We start from the raw sequence: 25,517 nt of genomic DNA on the forward strand, positions 1-25,517 counted from the left end.
GAGCTTAACGTTCATGATTATTAAAATATACAGCTATGCATTTAAGTTAAGTTTCTAGTGCATTATGACAATGTATTAATTTTAAATACCCCACTTGAGCTTGCCACTTTATTATTTGCTGTTTTATGCACCTGTTCACTGTTGTTTTCTTATCGCTTATGTATCTCGCTTTCTGATTGTTTCCGCTGTTATAATACTATTATAAGATTATATAATATTATAAGCTTAATATTTTTACATTGTTTTAATTGCTAGTCTTCTAGCAAGTGTTCCAGCAAACTTCCTCTCTGCTAGCCAATATTGAGGCGCATTCGGAATCTTTTGGTTTGCCTGTAATATTTTGTCTCAACCCCACTCTCCTTTATAATCCTTCGGCTATGGAGAATGCTGTAAGAAATGATCATGCAGCCATTCATCATACTGGGCACGTAGATGCAGTTCATTTCATTATGTAGTAATATAGCAGAAGAGAGATTGTAAGTGACACATTAATATTTACACGCCGACTACAGGGCTTCTTGTGCCCTGCATCATACGAGCAATATCAATTTCAGCAAATACTGCAAGCATTCCTCGAGCGTTTCTAAGCTTTAAAATGTACCGGACCCTATTCTCTTCGACGTGTAAGAATTGACAAACATTCATCAGGCCTTTTTTGCGCAAACGTCAACTAAAGCGACAACCGCACTGTTTAAAACTGAAAACCATGTATTTAAGCACTTCCTTGTCGCCTTAACTGCGTTAAGCTCGAATTTGTTTTCAAATATATTTTTCAACTAAGATGTGGTTTTGCTTGATTCTTTCGGCTACGATACGGAAGCGGCAATGCGCTTCCAAACTAGCCTGGTCATCGTGAAATAAAAATTGTGCGGCTCTTGCTTTCCTCCTTAGAGTCCGTTCTCCTTAATTGAGGCTACTTAATATTTTTACATAAGGCCCTTTTATTCCTTGTTTCTTCATTCTGGTTTTGAGCTTAACGTTCATGATTATTAAAATATACAGCTATGCATTTAAGTTAAGTTTCTAGTGCATTATGACAATGTATTAATTTTAAATACCCCACTTGAGCTTGCCACTTTATTATTTGCTGTTTTATGCACCTGTTCACTGTTGTTTTCTTATCGCTTATGTATCTCGCTTTCTGATTGTTTACGCTGTTATAATACTATTATAAGATTATATAATATTATAAGCTTAATATTTTTACATTGTTTTAATTGCTAGTCTTCTAGCAAGTGTTCCAGCAAACTTCCTCTCTGCTAGCCAATATTGAGGCGCATTCGGAATCTTTTGGTTTGCCTGTAATATTTTGTCTCAACCCCACTCTCCTTTATAATCCTTCGGCTATGGAGAATGCTGTAAGAAATGATCATGCAGCCATTCATCATACTGGGCACGTAGATGCAGTTCATTTCATTATGTAGTAATATAGCAGAAGAGAGATTGTAAGTGACACATTAATATTTACACGCCGACTACAGGGCTTCTTGTGCCCTGCATCATACGAGCAATATCAATTTAAGCAAATACTGCAAGCATTCCTCGAGCGTTTCTAAGCTTTAAAATGTACCGGACCCTATTCTCTTCGACGTGTAAGAATTGACAAACATTCATCAGGCCTTTTTTGCGCAAACGTCAACTAAAGCGGCAACCTCAGCAATTAATTGTATGTAAAAACATACAGAAAATATTGGAGTGTATGTATCTGTTGCTGGCGTATATTTTTCAGGTATTGCTTTTATGGCTGGCGTTTGCAAAGAATATAAAGTTGCAGTTGGAGAAGACAAGCCACACACATATGAAGGGGTGTTGACGATGGCTCACGAGTTGGCGCATTTGTAAGCTCTCCGCAAACATTTATTTGAATCCAGGAGATGTGACATTTTTCCTAAAAACTGATTTTAAGTAGACTAATTGTTTCTAGATCTACAATCGGGGCTTCAACGCCGTGGTTCTGCCTGTCAGAACCCCAGAACCCTGGTGTGTTGGGTGGCACACCAGCCAAGAACCCTAGGTTCTGAACTCCCGAACGCTGTGGTTATGACAGGATGAAATGTGCGTGGTGTGTTGGCCCAGCAGTGCAGAATCATGTTTTACATACCTCCAGTTTATTCCTGCTCGTAATGAATCTTTGGTTGAATGCCCCACTCAAGGAGGCTTCAATCATCCTATAAAGACATGACTGGAGTTGGAGTTTGGTTGGAAATGAAAATTGCTATTTCCTCTTCTTCAAAGCAAAAGTGTTTTTTTTTTTTAAATCAAGAACGTACCAAGCTGCTCCGTCATCAATCAAAGGTAAAGAAAAGAATGCGACGAGAAAACGTAGCTCGTGAGCATCGAAAACTAGTTAATATTGTGTATATATACTTTACGACATATTCACGCATGATGAGATGAAATATTGCAGATGATGATGATAACATTTATTGAAAGCCGCCATGCCTTAGTTGAAGGGAAGGCTGCAGGGAAAAAAGAGGTTTTTGTTTTTAAGGTGCTTAGCAGGGGTGGCTTTGTAATAGCGCGAGAGAGTGCTTGCGCGCTGCGAAAAGAGCTAGTGCATGTATTGCAGTGGAAAGCAGTGATTGTCTAGCATGCAAATTTAGCTCCGATCATACAGGCTGTCGAGCACCTCTTAAAAAGACTTTATAGGAGCCTTCAACAAGTCTTTTCTTCATGTTAAATGGCGACATAAAGACGGTCTAGGCATCGAATTTAGACGGAGAAGTTGAAACAGTTCTGCTTGCTTTATTCAACGACGATGAAACCTAGAACTTGATAGGTTGCACGGCGCGCTGAGGTGAACCACGCATCTATGTTGCGAGTTGATCTAAGCACCAGCAGCTTGTGGCATTTGCGTAAGGGACTTGTGTAAATCCCACGTGACTGTTGTGCGCCGTGATCGGAGCGCTCTCACAAGCAGAGTTCGTGTAAAATAGACACTTCTAGCGTATTGTGTACCCTGTTACCGATAGCGGTACGGTAGTGCCGGGAGCACCCTCCGTCAGTGCTCATGCGCAGATCGCTATCAGGGCACCAGATGGCGGACACTTCCTGCATCGGGACCAATCAGGTCGTGCGCACTAGAGGTGTCTGTTTCCCGGTAATCCGTAAGCGGTAACATGGTACACGACATTCTAAAGGCTCTAATACCGCGTTCGATGCAGCTGGCATTGTGATGGGATAAAAACAGTGAAGTGGGTGCTGGCGGCAAAAATATAATTAACGCCTCAGATCCGGCAGCATTCAGTGCAAAAAATTTCAGGCGCGCCAGTTCCCGGTAACTATACGCAGAACAAATCAGTGCAGCGCTTCTAGTAGTCGGTCGGGCTTTGCCTCTCTCAGCCCGCAAAAGTTTCCTAAGGAAAGCACTGCCCCGTAATGAAAAGATGCCACATGTTAGGCACAACACACGAAATGCAGCCCCCCCCCCCCCCCCCCGCCTCCCATACAAGGCCAGCGTAGTGTTTCTGCCTGCATATAGCCACCAGTAATTAACGCGCCCAAAATTCTTTATGCGCTGCTGAACGCGGCCAGGTCACAAGTTCTACTTTCAATACAGCCACCCATGGCCACTCTATTGATTTTGCACTGTCACATCAGCAGCATCGTCGAATGCGGGTACGCTGACGAGTTCTGCGTTTGAGAGCGCTGCTGTCGCGGTGCGCAAGCGCGCGGTCACGTCAGAATTTTTCACATTTCGCGCGCTTTCTGCTCAACGCGAGAGAAATCATCTGCAGCAGACATGAAACGAAATACTCATGAATTAGAAGTTTTTTGGCTAGCTCTACGTGTTCGTGTCGGAATTCAAGTGTGAATTTTAGCATGGGCATGTTTTAAAACGTTTGCTTAAGATAGCTGGAAGTCCTTTTATATTACATCTGTAGTAGGCAAGAATGTGCGCAATTCTGGTGTCATTTCTGCTATTGCTTCATTTTTCTTAAAGGAATACCTGTATTAAAATCATTTTTTTTGTTACTGCAGCTTTGTACAATGGCAATTTCAGTTTCAGAACTGTTTAGGTTCACTGCACAGCTCAGGTCTCATCATATATCTGCAATGATGTGACCCTCTGTTCAACAAAATTAAACATATGCGTAATTCTGTCGGATGCATAGTTAGCACAAAATAAGAAATAAATCGAAATCGAAATGTTCATCTATTGTACCATCTTGTTTGGAAAAAAGCGTGACTTTTAAGATACACCCCTAATATTGTATTTGAATCTGATTTTAACAATTTTTCCAAAGACAGTTCCCTCATACATTAAGAGGTTTTAAATGCTTACTTGTTAAGATTACAGTTAGGTGCACAGATTCCAATTGAAGATTGGTCGCGCCAACAATTCACGCTGCTCTTCAAAAAGCCACACGGCGGTTGAAAGTTGTTAAGCAGGAGCGCCAACGGCATTCACGTTTTCAAAATTCTAAAAAGTGATATGGCTTTTAGCGATTGCCGTCTACGCACCTCTAATTGCCGGAAAGAGCCAAGGTGTATTAGTTTAAAAGCTGAATTTTTGCAGTTTTTATGTGCGGTTCAAGGAAACACTACTCACGTTTTTTAAGATGTTTGCAAACACTGGCACTACACAGACGCCGAAACAACTTTAGAGCGAAAATCTCTAGTCCTCCATGCGTAGCCTATAATTCAACTTGCTCTTAGATCTTTCGCTCGGCAGTCAGGTCTGCCGCTGCGTCGACCTCCACTCTGGACGTTCGCTCTCGTACTTGTGGCACTTTAATAATTGCAGTGCTTGCCGACAGATCTTTCGCTGTGTGTATATCCTGGCTCAGCTGAGTTAAGCCACAGCGACTTTTTATGCCTTAAAGCGACTAGGTTTGAACATTTTCGTCCGTCATTGCTGAACCAGGTAGTACTTTACATGTTCTTCATAGCCGCAAGTAAACCAGAGAAGGCATCGATCACATTATTTTGAAGAAAAAATCAAAATAAATGAACTGAGAGCTCAAACAAACAAGGGCGAATATAGCACCCATTTTCCCGCAACCCTGGTAACACCTTCGTCAGGATGCTCATAATGTACGCCCTTTGTTAAAGTACTATACAGGTGATATGTACACCATGCCATTCGGTTTTTCAGACTTGGGGCGGATCATGACAACGCCAGCGGGAGCGATGCAAATATGACGGGCTATCCTGATTCGCACAGCTGTCCCTGGGAGGACGGCTACTTAATGAGCTATATAGGCATCGGCAGGAACAAACACAGGCTGTCCAACTGCTCCAAGGAACAAATACGGTTTGTTTTTAAGTAAGAGAACCTATTCTATTAAATATAACTGCATTGAAGTCAATGTATATTCAGCCTTCAGAGACAAAAATGTAGGGAAGGGGGACAACAAGCTGCTCCCAGAAAATCTCGCATCGGTTCCACCCCCTGGTACTGTAGAGTTCACATCATGATTAATGTTTTCTAATTGATGTCTGGTTGCAGCTTGCGTTACTTTAAAACATTTTTTTACAAAAAATGCACATTGCCGTACACTGCATTGAACTCAGCTCTCCATGACTGCGCAGATTTTTTGTAATTAAAATATTGCTAACTTGCTTTACAAGAGGACGACACAAATGTAGACGGGACAGCCGCTAATTTGCAACTTTAGTTTAGAAAACAACGCCACGCCGAATATATTCGGCGTAGCGGCTATAACGAAAACAAAGTCATAAAAGAAAGGCATACATTATAAAGAAATTCATTGTTTTGTGGTGTTTTCTATAAATTTGTACCGTACTGACATATCTCACCAATTCGAAGCTTATCTGAAAGGCTTGCTTGAACACTGTGAAGAGCAAAAATGTTTTTCTTTCTATTGCTTCCATGTTCTAAGTCAGTATTCCCAGAGCACTATGCCTCAAGGCGTACTATAATAATTCAGTGCACAGCTATAGAATGCACCGCACTGACATCTTAACTTTCCTTCAAGACTAGAGAGAATGTGAACAGCCGTGAGCAGTCCTTAATGAAAGAAACATGGTTGCTGCAAGACAGATTTTGGAGAATGGTAGCGCTATGAAAGATGTTTCTTCGTTGGGTTCTTTCTGGAAAAATTATTTACGATCTCTCCATATGGCTTTTTGTGACAATCTTTTACTTGTAAGAGCAAGAATGGAAAACTTGTCGGCAGAAATTTCTGAGCCCTGTGGGCAGACCCCAATATTTGCAACCTTTCGTAACCTCCCTCGTACTTGTGAGAACGCCACAACTGATTCCCATATACGGGCGCCGTCCGCAAAAAGATATGCAATAATCATGGCAGTGTGTCGACAATACAGACAAGTAAGAACACAAATCCACCTTATCCTGGCTCTTTTGAATGTCGGTGAAGCTATATACCCAGGTGGGGGGTGAGGCTTGAACAAGGCCAACGGGTCTGACTACGCAACGTCTCGTCAGAATAGGATTCGGCCACCTAGCCTACTAGTTGTCTCTCACCTCCTAACGAATTCAGAAGCTAATATGCGGCCCTCACTGACTGTTGGTTGCGTAACACACACCCAAGGCGGCCAGAAAGGTGACTCAGGAGACCCTGCTTGCAATCTCTGGCTCCGGACCGGTCGCCTTTGAAAAATGAACCTTCAAAAGTTTGTCGTGTTAGCCTTATCAAGTTAGGTTTTTACAGCACTGCTCTTCGAGGAAATAGCAGGTATGAAATAAGATTTCATGGGCCTTAGCAAGGTTAGTGAGACTCATGAACCATGTAGATTGCGTAGATTGCTCCCGAACAATGCTATCGTGGTTGAGAGGACACTCAAGAATTGGGTGTGGTATTTATGAACACTAAAGACAAAGCTGGCAGCATAGAGATAGTATTAACGCGAAGGCGCCTGTTACTATAATTGATGTGATAAGCAGTGCGAATTGAAGTTCTAACAGACTTACACCCCTATATCTGGACATGACGACCACAGAAGCAAAAGCTTATACCAAGACCTGAAAACAGCAATGACTAAAGTAAAACACGATGTATTCTACTGGTGGGTGATATCAATGCAAAAGTAGGCAAAAAGGAACCTGCAATTCAGGTAGCGGGCAGCTTGTGCATAGGATATAAGAATAGCTTGGGTGCGTAATTAGTCGAGTTTGCATAACGAAATAATTTGCGGACAAGGAGTACGTTCTTCCGCAAGAGGTAGCACCTGAATTTCACCCAAAACAGCACAGATACAGAGATAAAAGATAATGTACTCTTCATATTCTGCACTCACCCTGGCATTGTGAAGGCTCTTAAGGTTCGCTGGATGGTCTGATGGAGTGACCGTTGAATGTTAACGTCTAAAATTATACTAGACTTAGAACGAGAACGGAGAAACTATTAAGGAAGAAGCGTATCAGTATCCTAACTTTAAAAACGAGAATAAAGGAATTGAGGATCTCGCTGCGAACAATTATTCCCCTTTTACTGAAGACGACGACCTTAGCACTTAAGAAATTAACCATAATTTTGAATGTCTCAAAAAGGACTGCCCAATAGAGGTAGGCGGTAAGTAATTTAAATGGTATGCACATCTATCTCTGGAGAGGACATGCATGATTTAGTGCATGAAAGCATCGAACTGAACAGAACAAATAGATCTTGCAGGAATATCAGAGTTTATAAGCTGAAGGCAACAGATATGAGGCAGTAATATATGGAGTGAATCGAGCATAATATAAACAATGGCTGCAGTGAGAAAGTGGTCAAGAGGAAAGTGGGCATTAGAAAAAATGCACGTAAGTGCGAAGAGACAAGGAGAGTAATATCAGTACATCTATAGATGAGATTGTTAAGTTAGCCGACAAGTTCTACACAGATCTATACAGTAGAAGAAGCAATCAGGATGATAACGAGAGGAAGTAGCATAAAGAAACAGGAGGTAACGAAAGAGCAAGTGAAGAAAACATTAAGAGCAATGCAAATGGATAAAAAAGCTGGTGAGGATCACGCAAGAGGAGGTCTGTACAAGGACGGTTGGGGGGGGGGGGGGGGGGGTTATGGTGTCAATAAAACAATCCACAGCCTGAACGCGAAATGCTGTGACTTCGACTGTGTGCGAATTTTCGAGAATGATAACACTATCTTGAACCTTATGAAACGGGACGTCAATGGCTTAGAACATTAAAACACGATAAGCTTACACTGTGCTCTACAACCCAATGACGTAACTGCTAATGAAACCAGAAGAGCCTGACTATTCAATGAACCAGAGGACGAGGTGTACTATCGTAAAGGCGACTGGACCATACCATACTCACAATATAATTCAGCTCATAGGGAAGTGCACAGTACATAACCAGTGCATATCTATATAGCATTCAAGGATTGCTAGGATCAATTTTAGTTCGTCTAAGCCTCAGCCTTCATGCTAGCTATATAGAATGTAGGTGCAGAAGAGCCATATGAAAAAATATTGAAAGGTATGTTAACGGCTGCACAGCTACCTCATTTTCCCATAAAAGAATGATAAAATTCAAACAAGTAAGGTGTCACACAGAAAGGAACAGAGAACTGGAGTGGAAACGGTCAGGAATAACAGTTAACAGAACTTACCTCAGGAAACTGCGATTCACTGATGGCGTTGCCTTGCCTAGTAACTCAGGGGATGAATTGCAAAGGATGACCGATGACTAGAGAGTGACAGAAGAGCAGTAATTATGAAAATATTATAGAGTAAAGTTACACAACTTCTGAAATAACGAGTAGACAACGAAGCAAGCTGCGGAACTAAAAATGATAGGCAGTGGACATAAAGAACAGTAATGAAGCAGAATGTATCATCGAACATGCTAGAGTTTATGGGATCCTAGCCGAAATAAAGAAGAAAAAAGGGGCTTGGGTAGTTCACGTACTGCGAAAGTAGGAGATACCGCTGGTCATTAACGGTACCTCTATGGAATACAAAAGACGGCAAGCAGATTAGAAGGCTTCAGAAAGTTAGATGACCCGATGAGATGTTGGAAGTTTATCTTGGAGATAAGTCTGCCGCAGCTGTCACAAGGCAGGGTTGACAGAAAGATATGGAAGAGGCATTTGTCCTGCAGTGCGCGTAGTCGTGCTGCTGCTGATAATTATCTAGGTTACAGCCGCCATGGAAGTGACTCCAGACGCTATGAGCCCCTATTGAGCTCGGTGAACTTTGAGATCGGGCTAAAGATGCACGTGAAATTTTCCACGACTTGAATTGTTCTTCTTCCAGGCCTGTGAAATATTCTCAGCCAAGGAATTGTTAAATATTTTTTACAGTTAACTTTCCATGCTCCCACATGTTTGGCAGGTCAATGCCTGTCGAAAGACAAGTATTGTTAAGATATTGAGAAGTTGCGATCACTCCAGTGGGGTTCTATATCCGAAACGAATAGTATGCTGCTGGTAAAGCACCGTTAGGTGAAAGCAAAGTCCAGACTCTTGCTGTTAACAATCCTCTTATACATGTTCCAGGGTCATCATTAAGGCATACGTAGTTCTCTATACCACTGAAACTCCAGCTTCATTGCTTGGCTACTTAAAAAAAACTACTTCTTGGGCGGGGAACCGGATGGAGCGCATAGTAAACCTCCCGTCGAATGTAAAAAAAATATTTGTCAGTATTCATGGTGCGTGGGAGACACAAATCTGAGAGTTAGATTACCTTCTGTAGGTTCAAGTGTCCAGTACATACATCAGAAGCTATATTAATAAATGCAATGTGGTATATCTGTGTCATCGAAAATTTCGTCCGTAGGTATATCAAATAATGCGAGAGGCTTTCCTAATTTCTCTATGGAACGTTAGGCTTGGGGTGCCGTAGTGTCTGCTACTCATGAGGGGCAACGACTGGGTTTACCGTGTCCAGGCATCCGGATAATAGCCTCCATCTCGGCAGGTTCTCGGAAATAGTCATCCTGTATTATCCCAAAATGATCAGGCAACCCTTAGAGATCATTGGGGAAATCCTTCGCAAGTGCATTTGATATCGTCGGGTAAAACATTCTTGTAATGTTCACTATCGTGTTATTCTTTTGTCAGAAATACATGGCGTTATAAAGCAGCTGTTAACGTATGAAGGCATTAAGCTAGCACTGAAACCCCTTTAGTTCCCGGTTCTTGCACAGTGATATGTTTATATTTCAATACGTGCGAGCCAAATCTGTAAGCAAGACTTCTGATAACGAACAATACTTCATGGCAAGCTGTTGATGAGTGATGTGAGTGCCGAGCGGCATCTTTTTGTTGTTTTTGGCGAATCTTTAGTTCAGATGAAAAGGTGTACTGAAGTTCCGGCAGTGAAGTCAAGCATGTATGATGTTACGCCACTATCGAACAAACATTTGTCGTTGGCCCACAGGTCTTCTAATCCATGCCTCGCAATCAAATTATCTTGCTTTGACTGAAATATATGAGCGGTGCTAAAATCCTATCACAAATTTTTGCTAATTAAGAGAAAAACTTACCCCTGATGATCATAAATGCATTACAAATAGCGTGTCACCGACATATTACGCATAGCGTAGCCTAGCTACATTAGGGAAAGAATAATATAAGAATCCTCAAGACCGCGAACCCTAATTTTTGCGACCGGAGAAAACGTGTTCTTATGCGCCTGCCGATGAACACGTTTTCTACGGAGCATGCCTAACACTTTTAGAACACTTCTGAGAGAATGTAGCGAATATATTAACTGCTTTCTTTTCGCAGAACATTACCGCGGTCTTGCGTTGAAGTGAGCACAGAACCATTAATTACAACTACGTCATACCCCGGACAAAATATGACACGAAGAGAATTCTGCCAAACGATGCACAGAGGACACTTTACTGCAAAGCCATTTCAGGTATGGTACTGACAATACTTGGTAGGAAGAGAGAGCAAAAAACGACAACCCTGTTGTTGTCGTTTTTTGCGCTGTCTTCCTACGAAGTATGAATTACTAACTAGCCCAGCACCATGTGTTATTGAAGAACTGGCAATTATGCTTAATTTTTTTCATGAGCTCTCTCATCGATATGCTATGCCAAAATATGTAGTTTTTACTAAAATTAGCAATTTTTATTCTGTCTGTATAGTCATGGTAAAAGCAAATAATTAAAAACCACCGTCTCTCTCGTAAAGTGTGCTAGAATACTACTTTAAAGAAGTACGTACTACTTAAAAATAGTACTTAGTACAAGTAGTACTTATTACTTATAGTTACTTAAAAGTAACTTTTAATCAACTACTTAAAAGTACTACTTAAAGAAAGCAGAGCTACCTCAGCACCTTGGTGGTACCATAAGTCAGGGTCAGTCGCGCTTTTCGCATTTAACAACCCAAAGGACACTAGCCATCCTTGCCTAACTGTGCATTCGCAATCCATCATTCAAAAATTAGCATGCTGGCAGTCGCAGGGCTTCCCAGAAAAAGGTGGAATACATGTCGGCCTGTCTGTCCAACATGTCTTGTGGTCAAACTGTCTGGTGTGTTTCTAGAATTTTTAACTAGGTTTCATGGAAGCACGCTGAAGTATTTTAAACATGCCCTTTTTTAGCTGCAGAGATAGGTCGTTAGGGCAAGTGTTGTATTTTTTGTGTGTGTTGTGTTGGGTTTAATGGCACGTAGGCAGCTAAAGCCATCATGTGCCATGCACATGTTGTAACTTTTTACAGGCAAGAGAAAACATGCCACAAACTACTAAGCCGATTAACTAGCTTCCAATAGCTATCTGACAAACGCTCACAGTTCGATGCGCGAATCAAATTAGATATTTGTAGCTCCTTCTTAGTAACAGCCCGATTAGTTTTCGTAATCTCGAAAACACGAATATCCTTGTTGCTGTGGGTCAACAAATTTTCGCACTGTCGCACACGCTAGCGAAACGGCGTGACTTCGCCGTGTGCAGAGATATATGTCACAGCAAGGCTGACGTGTTACGTTACCTTCTTTGTCCGGGATCATGCAAGGAGACAAATGCTTGAGCTAAGCTTTGTGGTTTAGTGTATTATTTCGCGAGAGATGATTGGTATCAGCGGCCGGGAGGTCTGGAGGGATGAAAGGTGCTGGTACGGCTATATCAAGGTTGTCCGCAATAAGGGCCCAAAGCAAAGGCGGCAGCTTCGCGCTCTTTCCCACATGCCGTCTTCGTAGACAAGAGCTAATTAAGGTGTCCGTAGCGCGACGACTGCACAAGCTGCTCGGTTTACGGTCGCGGTCGACGGAATCGGAGGCCCAGGTGCGAATGACTACCGCCTGTTTCCAAATAACAAAAGGCTGTAAGAAAACGACGCGGCTTTTGCCAGACGGCACTTCCCTCTATCTGACTGCCGACACGGCCTGGAGGTGGTGAGCATGGGGCGCGCACCGAGACACTCTCGCCGGCATACAAGCTGCTTACATCCGGCCACGATGTCGTCGCGAGACGCGCGGGGGTGAAGGTGGATCACCGGCAGAGCAGCCCACGGATTCGATCACTGGTGCTGCGGAAACAAGAAAGAAATTGCCTTTTAAGGACTCAAACGCCGCTAAGAGGCGTTACTCTCTCCCACTGAACTGGGTTCAGTGACCCCACTGAAGTTTGTCCCCAGGGACTACCTCATAAACCAGAAGGATATAGCGCACACTGTAGAAAGATTAGACAGCCTGGAAAAAGAGAAAGACAGCAAAAAACACATGCAAGAACTGTGTGCATCTTGTGCTTGTGTCCTTGTTTGTATTTTTTTTCACCGCGATAAATATGCATAACTCTCATTAATTCGCCCAGTTTTTGTTGTTGAGATAAACTAGCTATGGGAATGTCATGTAATGTGGCCGGAATTCAACAGACAACGCCTCTTGAAGCCAATACGTTTCCTGTTTAACCCTCTGGGCAACCCAAAGTACCTCTGCCATGAACGTCAATACCAAGCAGAGGCAAAAATCGTAACCCACAGGTTCTCACGTAGGATCGAAATTTCTCCCTCCATATTTTACGACAACGCTTCGTGACTGTCACGTAAAGTGCCTCCCGTATTTTTTCAGTGGTTACCAAAAGAGAGAACGTCGCTTGGAGCGCCCGCCACGAAGTGAACTGCACGCGTGGTCGCTGCTCTGCGCATGCCAAAGACGAGCGGTTTATGACCGGTGCGGCAGAGGGCCACGATTTGCTGATTCACAGCTCCGGAGGTGCCTCCCGATTATGAGTTACAAAGATTAATCCAGCAATTGCTAACGGCTCGCTACAAATCTATGATCAAGGCGGTGCCTTATGGTTTCAATTAAAAAGTAAACTATTGCAATATAGTAACATGCTAACATGATTAAGCTAATTTATTGCACTCCAAAACACTGCAATTACTTTTCAACAAACCAATGTACATTCTTTTAGAAATCATAACTTTAAAGATTAATACCGGGCTCTCCTGCAACACCTGGTATCATATGTACATGCTGCTCTACTGCAGGGATCAAGTGTCTTAGTATTTTGCATTTCCTTGTTAACAGAAACACCACAAGCGCCACAAGAACTGTCAAATAAAGTGCTGCTGGAGGGGCGAAGAAGGTTGGCTTTGGTGTCAAGAGCACACTATGCTAGAAGGGTTAAAATGTGCTCCTGGAAAGGTTGGTAGCGGTGTAACCTAGTACTTTCTTGTCTGCTAGAACCAGCCTTTTTTGTTTTCTGTACGCGGAAATTTTATTTTTCTCTTGATTGACAAACGATCGTTGAGGAGCCATAGGTTTCAACGTTGAATTCGTTTACGCAGTTCCTCAAGAGAAACATAGTTTAGGAATCCATGGTAGAGAGAGGGTGTGGTTGATGGTCCTTTGCGATCACAAAAATGAACAAGGGAGGGGAAAACCTCAGGTTGCTTGAGCCAACGTTTCGACAAGGGGACTTGTCTTCGTCTGGGCAAAGCGTTCATCATTGGCAGGGATTAAATAGGGCCTTCGCTCCGAGGAGGAAGGCCCCGGGGGTGGGGGAAGGAAAGTGGTGTGAGAGGGGATGCGTGTCAGGAAGGGGAGGGAGGTGAACCTTGATTCGTTAAGCTGCAATAGTGGAAAAACTTATATCCGGGGGGTGTGTAATGAACAAAGGCTTTGAAGGGGCTGCGACCGGGGGAGGCGCTGTAGGACCTCGTTGCTAGGACTCGTTGCTAGAGACGTGAATGCAAACATTTTGATACTAAGGAAGCTTGCCCATCAAAAATTAGTCCTCTAACAACATTTCTGCTCTAAAATAAATTTCCTTAGTCAACTTCATGGTCTTTTTTTTTTTACAGACCTGCAGGCGTGGAGTTTGTGCAAGCCATAAGTGGAAATGAAACTGGCCAGGCTGTGAATAGCTTAAGAGCAAGAATTTTTTGCTCATCATACAGGACGAAGCATTCTAAGCACTATAATTCTGCTCAATCGGCATGAAAACATGAAACCGAAAGAAAAGACGGGACGCTAGATTTGTCTGCCGTGTACAAACACGGAAATGGACTCAGCTGATGCAGAAAGTTTTGTGCCATTTTTTTGTTCGCCCTCGCTGTTGAACACATTTCCTTCTTAAGCTGCGATATATGAACAAATAAAGATATTAAGTTTGCAATGAAGTACCAGTTTGTGATATAAATCTGCGCAATGTTGCGAAAAAATGTTTTTAGAAAGAAAGGCTATAGACGGATTGAAAAATTTCAGCATTTATTTAGATATTTCAGAAGCGCACTGACGCCTGCTTCTCCAAATACTCTTGAAAAATCAGAAAGAACTTGCGTCAAGGATGACCTTCACACTTGGGGATAAATATTACCGAGGATGTACTTTTCATGTGCGGTTATTATGTTTGATGAACTTGTGACCGCGTAATTGATGACTTAGGATCTTTGTTAATTATCTATAAATAGAGGTTCTAAACTTTGATGTCGAGGAAAAGGTTGCATCACCCTAATAAATTAGGTTTGCGTCCTCGTTCCGCGTGACAACTGTTATACACCCGCTCGCCTTTCAGTCCTATAAATCATACGAGGGAGAAAACAAGGATCCAAAAATTTATATCTTCTGTCAATATTGCTAAATAATCGAATCAGAGCACGTTAAATGTGTGTAGAAATTTTAAGCATAGACGTTAGTCCTATAAAAATTGGGATAAATTGGAATATGACAAAAGTTGGTTTTGTTTACACTAAGTTACGTGCAGCAACAGCGGGCGGCATGCCTCAGTTAACAGAATTAATTTATGATTCCACCGTGCCAGGTCCAGGGTTGAGGCGACGACATACAGTTTAATGGATTCTTGTCCATTATCCAAAACCACTTGTCTGCGAACAAAAACATCTGACTCTTAATGCTGCGCAATAGGACTCTGCGAGAGACTTCTTTACCTCCATGAGTTAAGCTCCAAAACAGAATAATTTCTGGAGCAACAAAGTGTATACGTCACATGTACTGCGACAAAGCACACTAAAATGCTCTCCTGACACAGGCACTTCTGTGGCTATCATCCCCGTGTGTACAGTTCCGAAAGGAACTTCATGTTTTGGGATAAGCTTGATAGACCTATTCCTATGCAAATCTATCAACAAGTTTTCTCATCACGTCCAGCGTTCACATTTGCCCTGCGTCTTCTCGGGAAGCTTCAAAAATTAGCAATCAGCCAACAAAAAATTTGCGCTGAATCAATGGCATGCAATCTTATACCGGCAGCGCCCAGAATTTCTCCGTGCGCTAAAAATCTTTGCACTGAAACAATACTTATCTTTTTGCGCATAAAGGACGGTATTGAAACGTACGGGCACGTGTTATCGTTCAATTCCTCATGACATGATGAATTCCATGAGGTAGTTTAATCTCAAATTTCTGGCTTGGAACAACTTCCCAGTATGGTAATGAGGAATATGAAGACCATGATACAATAGTGTGGCATTGCGTTCATGCGCAGGCATTCCGGCGCCGACTTCATGCGAGGTTTCTGTATTCAACATTGCCGCCATTTAGCAGAAACTTACGTGAACAGTTCATTCCACGGCAATCTGTCAGCGGTCTTCATAGAATAAATTACCTCGCTTCATCATTTCCGTGATTTGGTGTGCATGTGTATGCCTCCTCTCCACATCTCATTTGCTGAAGACGCCAAGAACACGAGAGTGGCATGACATCGACCTCGAAGGACTCGAGTCCTTCGACTTCGAAGGACTGTAGGCATAACAAGCACGGAATGTCAATGCAAAACGTGTGCGCCTGACCGTTAGCATTCCAGTCGGCGAAGCGAATCGTGAAGTGGCGGGATGCTTCCACGCGCACATTCCGAAAATGGGAACGAGACTGACAAGCAGTTGTAGAATCATACCGCCAGTCGTAGACTGCTAAGATAGGTCCTGCAGGAGCTATCGTTGGCTTAAAAGCCAAGGGTGATTAACAATTTCTCCTTTCTTTTCTACTTGTCGCGGCGTAAATTGCCACTTAACAGTTCATACTTTATAGGGAAATGTTCAATATGCGGTATTTTCAGACCAAGTTAATGAGACATTGCTCGCTTGAAAATTGAAAGAATAAACACGTCAAGCTATGGGCATGACCATGGGAGGGGGGAGAGAGGTACTTGTAGTTCAGGCACAGCCGAAGCTAAAGCTACATCAAACTAGAATGCACGCACTTGAAGATGCGTACTTCACGAAGCAAAATGTGGTCACGTCCACTACTTTATTCAGTGGCACAATAGCCACACAGCCGTCTTATACATATATGAAGCAAGGGGCTAAAGTCCAGGTATGCGACTTTCTACCCTTTGCACGTCGTCTTGCCGACTCATTCATTATCCGACCTTCTGCAGGGCATCTGCTTTATGCAGATGTTGGTGAGTTGCCAAAGTGCGGGTTCCTGAGCCCCGCGGGTTTCCCACAGCGGGATGATGGTGAGCAATGCGTCACCACGGACCTTAGCACCCGCGCTAAGCCGTGCGTGGCATTGCCGTGCCCGGGAAAAGGGGGATCCTGGTGGTTGAGCCGATGCCGAGCGTCGAAGATGAGAGGCGAAGGCCAAGACACTGCTTGTCGGCTCAAATTTGCGTTTATAATGCGAAGTTTGTTTCATAAAAGTGCCCGCCGTGCCCTGAAATCTCTATCTTCCGCCGGTAATCTTTAGCATGTGGAAAAGTTACGGTGGCGGCTGTCACGCGGGCAGTGAAATGCGCTACTGGACGGTAGTTGCCACGCGGCAACACTGGTGTGGCTACCGTGGTAAGTACAGGGTAAAGAGGAAAGTGATCTGTGAATAGAAGCGCAGATAGCAAAAAGGCTTGAGGGCGCCAGATGCCACTCTTTTGTTGTATGAAAGCCACCTAGAAAACTGAGTCTCGATGGATACTGAAGATCAGACATAGAATAGAAGTCGAACTGTGCAAGTGACTGAAGTGTAAGTTGGACCAAGAAGATTAAGTTTGCAAAGCAGACGGTTGTAAAGAACTTTGTGAGGTGTGTCCTGTCATACGAAGCGGCTTTAAAGCCTAAATTTATATATTTCCGTCGGATCAGCCGAATATCGCCAGTCAATGTTTAGTGCGCAACCGCTAGGGCTTCCACTGCGCCGAAAAGCGGCTGCCAATTTTTCTGTCTGATCCCTCCGCTACTTGGAAGAGCTCGATTGGAACCATCTGATTGGCAGGAGGGCCTCGTAGGTATTGTGACGTCATAACAACCTGCCCATCAGATTGGGAGCAAACAGCTCACCATTGCAAGCGGCAATTTTAATTATTGATAGCCGTGAGACGCTCTCCGGGAAAAGCAGCCTTGGTCTCGCAAGCCCCACCGATGGCAGCACCTTTCACCGAAGGGCCTCAGCGCGTCGCTTAAGCGCTGGGTGCTATGAATGGTGAGGATTGCCAATTTTATTGCAGTACAAGAATAAAATGTTGCAATATCACACAAACTTCGTCACATGACGTATCAACTAAGGTGGTAATGTTAAATTTAGTAAGACCATAGGAAGTTAAACAATGCATAAACAGGGATAACCGTGCTACAGCATGAAACTGAGCGATCAGGATAAAAAAAACACGTGTTTTCTTTTTATATACCATATATATAACCATAAACCATATATATAATTAAGAGCCATATATAATACTATAAACCATATATATAATTAAGAGCCACATTTCTCTTCCAAATCCTTCCCAGGAATGCCGCCAGTCTTTGTCCGCATAAAAAGAAGTCGCCTAACTTCAGCAGACCCTACTGCGGCGCTGTTCAGGTTCTCCGGGGCCGTCGTATTCTCCTCGCCGAGTTCCTTGCCATCAACAACCATCTTTTGGAACGGGGTGTAACTAATCATGGTTCCAGCGTTCACGGCAACTGGTGGCAGGTCTCTCATATCAAAATTTTAGCGGTAGGGGAGGGCTCGTATATGTGGAATGGAAAAGATTCGCCCGGGCACGCAGCTTTGCGATGCCGTACGCGCGAACGAAGTCATCCGAGGAAACATCGGGCCAGTTGTGCATCAGTTATGCCTTGGCACAAGTACACATGTGCGTGATCACTTGCGTTTGCAACACCGTCATCTATCGTTCTTGTGTCCCCGAAGCAACGAAAGTAACGCAGCGCTCCTGCCACACAATCCAATGCATCGGGTGAACTGTCCACAATCTGGCGCTTCCTGCACATGGTAGCACCACAAAAACTGGAACCAATTGGGTAGGCGACACATGCCATGCGGCCAGCATGGCCAACAAAGCGTTCAAGCTTTTCAAGTCGTTGCCTTTGTTCGTTGCTTTTGTTCCACGACTATGCGCATTAGCATCGCTTTTGACACTGCCCCTACATCGTGCGCACCGCGCTTCTGTTTCTACTTGAAATGCATTGCCCACCCGGCGAACAGTTGGACAATAATTTACCTCATAGGCCATCGGCTGATAAACTGCACTCAAATTTCGCCTTAGGAAGTAACGTAATCGTCGGCAATTGTTTTCGGGTTTACACGTTCTTTCATTGGCCATTTCGCGGAGCTTAGAGACGCTGTTCGATCACCGTACTTTCTAGAAGCGCTAGGTCTTAAAAAATTCTTGGAAAAAGGGGGTGGGGCGTATTTAGGGCACCTCCATGTTGGCTATGGCAAATTTGTTTGTAGTACCTGAAACGAGTTTTCATTGCCTTAGCATAATTAGAAGTTCGTAATAAGCGAGCATTTGTAGCTTAAGGGGCCTTTATAAGTGGGCTCGACTCTGTATGTAGGTCACCATGCGCGACAGGTATCTGGCTTCGCCCTAGAATAAGGTTACAGTACAGTCAATTGGAGTTGCCATCTGGCAAGGTAGACGAGTTTTACGACGTTATGAGACCACGTGACAAAGGTTGTAGGTGGGCCACCTGCTTCTCCGTTCACAACAGCGCCGCCAACGAAGACAGAGCTTTGGCAGAACGAGAGCGATGACTTTATATGCACGCATAGAAAGACTGCAATAAACAATGTGTCATGTCTCTACTGCGCTTCATCGACGTTATGGAAGCACACACAATACACAGATTATACAACTATATTCACACAAACTATCGTAAATAATAAAGCCTAACCACGATAAAAATTGCAAAGAAATGGACACGCGCTGCCAGCAGACAAAATTCTCATTTGGCCTAACGGCGCAGATCTCCCAATAAGTTTTTATATCCAAAAGAAGGATTTAAAGCACGTTGTAAGTCTTGCGCAAAAGAACTGTCGGGTACTCCGTAAACTTTGAATAAGAAGGGGCGCATGAAATAAGCTGTGATGATTTAATGATGTCTCGGCGAAAGAGCACGATTAGCAAGCATCATTATCAGGTTTCAAAAATCTATGTAGCTAAGTAAATCCACGAGAAATGTCGGTATTTGTCCCATAGCCCACTCCCAAGTTTTCAACTTGCGTCATGGAGACGTCATCAAACCTTTATTATGTTCTATTGTCATCATCAACATCATCAGACTGAATACGCGCACTGCAGAACAAACGCCTCTCCTATGTCTCTCCATTAATCTTATCCTTTGTAATCTGGGGTCACGTATCCCCGGAAACTCATTAACCTCATTCGCCCACCTAACTTTCCGCCGCACCCTGCTACTTTTGTCATCACTTGGTATAAACTTCGTTACCCTTAATTACCTGCGGTTAACTTGCCTTCGCATTAATTGCAATGCCCAAGCCCCTTGATTCTACCTGACTTCGAGTAGGATGTCAACTCACGTATTCTCTCACCCAAACTCTTCACTTCAGTTTTGTTAACGTTTGCACCAATCATTTTTTTTTTGCATTGCGGCCACGGAAGATATTTTTCACGGCTCCTAGCATCAGGAAGCATTCATGAACTAAGCATTAGTAAACATTATCATAAGCTCACAGATGTGAAGAGCCGAGAAAAACATCTTCCAGTGGCACTATAGTAAAAAAATTAATGTGTAAAGTTCAGAGACTGGAAGCGGGCAGTGTTGGTTGCGAGAACACGTGAGTTTATCATAAGCTCATTCGGTCCGCCGCGGTGGCTCAGTGTTTATGGAGCTCAGCTGCTGCCCCGAGGGACGCGATTTTGATCCTGGCCGCGGCGGTCGAATTTCGATGCAGGCGAAATTCTAGAGGCCCGTGTACTGTGTGATGTCAGTGCACGTTAGAGAACCCCAGGTGATAGAAATTTCCGGAGTTCTTCACTACGTCGTCCCTCAAAGGCTGAATCGCTTTGAGACGTTAAACCTCATAAACCATAAGCTCACTCAATATATACAAAAAATGGGTGCGGTTCACTACACTTGGACCTGGTTAGAGAGGCAAATCTATGGCGTATCGGGCAACTATACGCGGCTTGGCGTCTCTAATGTTGACTGCGTTCAAGATAGTGGATAGGTAGCGCGCCCACCCTGCTACCCTGGCAAGTGGCAGTTAATGGTTGATCGCGAGAGTTTGCTCCAGCAATGAACGATGCGGCCTATTGCTGCAGTGCTGCGTGTTTGCCACAATGCTGTCGGTGCTAACGCATGCAGCCCACATCTCCCTCTCTCCACCCCGTGTACCTGAAAGCACGATTCAGTCGTCCGCATCCAGCGAGCCAGTTATGACCAGTTCTTTTCCTTAAAATCATCACAGTCTACAATGTTGTCAACGCCAATGCCAATGAACACTTTGCACGCCGACGGTCTATAGCTTCAGTGTCGTGTTTCTGCCAGGATGTTGTCATTGTTAACGCATCCAGCGCACATCTGTCGCTACCGCCACGCCACGTAGCTTAAAGCACGACTGAGGTGAACACTGACCCAGGGGCCCAGTTGTGCGCCTTTGCTTTGCTTTCAAAGCTCCCTCTCTTCATCGTTTTCGTAACTGTGCGACTGTGTCCATGGTTCCAGGGGACCAGTAATGCCCCTTACCTTTTTTTGCTTTATCTGTTGGTAACGCGGTATGGGCTTTGGTCATGAAGGTCGTTTCAAGGTCAAACTTACGGCCCTGGCGCAACTGCCGTTATCTAGCGAAGTGAAGCTTTCGCTTCCAAAATTGGAGGCGCACAAAACTTCGGTACTAACAATCCCTAAATTTAAGGTTTTAAAAAATTAATGTTCTGGTGTGCGTACAGAACGCGGCTATGGTTTCTTGAATATAACATTAGAAATTAAGGCGAATATACTTGTGAAACATTGTAAGCACTCTCAATGCCATCCCCTCTCCTACTATTCCTCCTACACAGAAGGGAAAGTTCTAATATGTTGCTTATTCCCAACCACCAGAGCCGATTTCAAACACACCTATCAAACTTATCCAGACGAGCCGAAACCACGCTTGAAATGGATGGGATCACAGGAGCGATGGGAATCTGTTCTCCGCGGCCAACAACCAGGGTTACAGCTTCGCATCATGGGCTGGGTCTTGAAGGTCGCTGAAACCAACACTGCCCGACTATTTGGATCTCTCCGGGGCCCGTCATTGTCCTGCTCATCCCCCTCCCTCTTCGCTCATCCTCACCTTATCCACTGAAGTGGGTCCAATAAAGTTTTGACATACCAACCAAACGCTATGTTCCGAACACGGCGCTATTCGGGAAGGTTAGAACAAGAAATATGCGATGGGTCAAACAGAAGGACATGGCCGTCGTCAGTCTCTCGCGGAAATAAAAAGATCGCCCCACATATCTTGTGAACAGAGCACAAAAATATCGCATAAGAGTTTATGATTTGAATTTTACATCGAAAATAGCGTAGCATTGTCGCATTATTGTTGTACTCAACCATGTGGCAAGATCTCGGTAAAATAGCGCTTATTCGTTGTAAGCTCAGCGGGCTTTATTATTGCAGCAACGTTCGTCACGTTTTATTATTGTTTACTCTATCTCCAGTGCAAATTCGATGAGTAGTAGCAACGCGTTCTTCGCATCGTCTCCCACGTGCTTTTTTCTTTTCCCACTAAATGGCGCCATAGCACTTTGCCCCTTTTTTCATGAGGCGGCAGTTATGGCCCACTAAAACATTCATCAGCAAAGCGTACACCATTGTGCCGCAAGAGCTTCAGGTGAGTTAACCAAACTAGACACAGTTGTATGCAGTTTTCTGATTACCGTCTTGCGGGTGCGATTTTTTTTTTGTAGTACGACACTATCGCAACCGCGCAATTATCACCGTTCTCGCAAATCATGACATCCTGCATCAGGATTCAAAAAACGCGCGCATGCACTGATTGCAAAATTCTCCGCAACTTCCAACAATGCTCTTCTGGAATCAAACACCTTAAAGAGATAGCTTTCCGTACTGCTAAAAAATAAGCGCATACAATTCAGTGTTCGGTCCTTTTGAAGGGACCGAACCATGCGTAGAACACCACGGGGGGAACTATTTCAAGAACATAATAAGTACAAGTTACAATTAGTCATTCCAAATACCATTCGTACACTTTCCTTTAGTTTCATCTTGAGAGTAACATATATGACGTATAAGAACGTTCAATGATGACTTTATATTTACATTGTCGAATCCGCTCACAGAATATTTTTAGTAAATTTAACGCGTTTTATTTCAGCCTTGAATTGGAGAATGTTTTAGGAAAATAAGACATGTTTTCATGCTTATTGAGGAAGCTAAGAAATTGTTCATACATATTTATTCTTTTTGTGTGGAGACTTCAGCAGAGGAGAATGTCGAAGAAAACAGCTTCAAACGCTTCTCACTGTTTGAGAAACGGTGCTTTCAGAGTAACACAGCCTTGGGAACATTGCTAAGGTTTTTTAGACGAATAGCTTCAAACAAGTGAGCCCAGCCTGGTCTTCATCACCTATCTTTGGTATTCGATGGCGCAGAGCGTGTCCTGGTCGTGTTCTGCGGATGTATTCCACATATACCCCGCCTGCATGTCTTCAAATAAAAAAAAATGGTGGATTCATTAGCATGCCTTTCCTGAGCGTAAGAAAATTGCTATATACACCGCGCTAGTGCTCCCCCTTCCTCTTAGGAAGTCAAGGAAGGTTTACGATAGGCCGGGAAGAAAGTACGCGCTCGGGAATTTCATTTTCATTTCATAGTGCACTTACAGGGAAATCTTAATTCTTCATTGTGTGATATAATACTGCTAAACAATTTCGTAATGTGTCGAGTATCGGTTGACTGATTTTCTGTAAGTGAGAAAAACCTGTTATTTTTTCTACGTTGATCATTCTTTAAATTTATAGAGAATAATTACACAGCGATTTCTACATAAACGCTCTCAAGAAAGTGCTTTGTAAACAGTTCAGAGAAGTCAGCATTATGATTGAGATTACGTATAAAATTGTATTGATCCATTACTCTGTGAAAATCGTTCACATTCTCTGTGCTTTCGCCATCAGTTTAAAGGACACCGTAATGGTTAATAGCTCCTCACCTTTTCCCCAATGCATGTTAGTCCTTCGGGCATGCTTCGTTCTTGACAGACATTGAAACCGTCAAGGTCGTCCCAGCAACACTTCATTCGGCAGTGTTTAAAATGGTTCTTGCGTTTCTACAGGAATTGAAGGAGAATACGATGAATGCAAAATTAAACGCATACTCTCAAACGTATCGAGAACTTCGTATTTATTCTTCTGGATTAATTAAAAGCTGGGAAGCGGCACATCCGAAGTAAGTCTGAAGTTATTCTCAAATTTGTTGGCACAGGCTATATACAGATAGGACGTCAAATGTTCATGTGTAGCGACCAGCAGATGGCAGCAGTAGCAAAACTCGTATATGAAATATTGGACACCCTGTATTCTTTCTTGTAATCTAACTACTGCCTACACTGGCATCATGTCATTGCCCCCCCCCCCCCCCCCCCCTCCGAGTTCTCGTTTCGCAGTGTGCTTCATATATAGAAATGTCCTTCTAGATTACTGAAATGCTAATGTAGCGAAGTCACCTCCGAGGCCGTCAAGATTCGGTGTCGTAGCCAGGGTAAAAAGAGAGCGGAGCTTCTTGCTCAATCTAGGAATTGAACTTACTAAGCAAGATAAAGTGCAAGCGCGGCATCCGCTACATTTTCCTCCATGGTGAAGCACACATGCCTCGAAAGAAGCTACGTATCATGCAGATCAAAAGCACTCTTCCTTCCTTTCATTTAATGTTTTCAAAGCAAACACTGCCAATTCCGCCAAGATGTAGTGCCTAAGTAACTTTAGGCATGAGCTGGCAATAATGTGTTCGAACGTTGTGCAGTAGAGAGATACAAAGCATATGAATGGCCACATAGTTATCGAACTAAACCAAAAAACTTTTTGCCTTGGGCATGGAACTTAGAAATAGATTCACGTGATCTCAGATCCACATCAAGAACAGAGAAAAATTTGAACCTAATTTGAAAATCCGCTATTGAAGGGATGGAAACGTCGTCTTTTTGCTTTAGGCGTTTCATATATCTTACTGCGACCGCTCTTACCGTCCTGCTGATTTACTTGTTGCACTAAAAAATTATTTATGTAGCTATTTTACGTAGTTTTAACTGCTCGTTAAAGAGGCCCAATCCTCTCTGAGTTTCTAAAATGTCTGTTAGAATAACACCTTATTTTATATTTCCGCTTCGCGATGTTGAAATAATGACTAGCCTACTGCTACTGGCTCTAAGGAAGTCGCGAACAAAGAGGACTGAGGTAAATAGACCAACACCTCGGAAGCAGCCCACGGAGAATACATGTAGTAACCATTAAGGAAAGGTAAAGGGTGAAAGGCAAAGATGTTGAAATTGCACGTGCTTGGCGCGCATTTAAACAACATCGTTTATAAATGGCGCTCCACATTTTTAGGACTACCAATTTCGGTTTGAGACGAAGTATATGTAGCAATCAAAGGGGAAAACATATAATGCATCTTATGTCCGGTTATTTATTCGCTACTAGAGTCATAAGTTAAGCCATCAATAACCTCACTGTGGCCCAGTTAATAGTATTGATTGCTGTTTTTTATCTCCACACTAATTCTCGAGCGTTCCAACCATTCCTGGGTAGAATAAGGAAAGATGGCAAAATATTTTTTCTGCCTCTCCTGCCTCTTCATTAATAAACTCTCATAATTGTTTATAGTTACTACTTAGTGCAAGCGTGCACTCATTAGCACCATGGCCATCAAGGTGAAGCACTAAGCAACTCTGGAGACCAAAACCTAGAATAGC

General features: G+C 43.3%; 2 protein-coding genes across 2 annotated transcripts in view; one reads left to right on the plus strand and one right to left on the minus strand.

Moving 5' to 3' along the window:
- The window catches only part of LOC149328894 (venom metalloproteinase antarease-like TpachMP_B), a 37,258-nt gene extending 22,741 nt beyond the window's left edge, over positions 1-14,517 (plus strand). Inside the window, exons 7-11 of the mRNA XM_089559899.1 lie at positions 1,730-1,838; positions 5,099-5,269; positions 10,671-10,806; positions 13,428-13,544; positions 14,204-14,517. Of these exons, the coding sequence (XP_089416025.1) occupies positions 1,730-1,838; positions 5,099-5,269; positions 10,671-10,806; positions 13,428-13,544; positions 14,204-14,245 (575 nt within the window). The 3' untranslated portion in view covers positions 14,246-14,517. The remainder of the gene's footprint in view (positions 1-1,729; positions 1,839-5,098; positions 5,270-10,670; positions 10,807-13,427; positions 13,545-14,203) is intronic.
- Positions 14,518-23,155: 8,638 nt separating this feature from the next.
- Positions 23,156-25,517, minus strand: part of LOC149328895 (A disintegrin and metalloproteinase with thrombospondin motifs like) — a 45,401-nt gene continuing 43,039 nt past the window's right edge. Inside the window, exons 9-10 of the mRNA XM_089559131.1 lie at positions 23,760-23,876; positions 23,156-23,254 (exon numbers count right to left, since the gene is read on the minus strand). Coding sequence (XP_089415257.1) covers positions 23,171-23,254; positions 23,760-23,876 — 201 coding nt within the window. The 3' untranslated portion in view covers positions 23,156-23,170. The remainder of the gene's footprint in view (positions 23,255-23,759; positions 23,877-25,517) is intronic.

Source organism: Amblyomma mixtum, chromosome 9, assembly GCF_055824585.1.
Source record: "Amblyomma mixtum isolate Tamu chromosome 9, ASM5582458v1, whole genome shotgun sequence".
Taxonomy (NCBI): Eukaryota; Metazoa; Arthropoda; class Arachnida; order Ixodida; family Ixodidae; genus Amblyomma; species Amblyomma mixtum.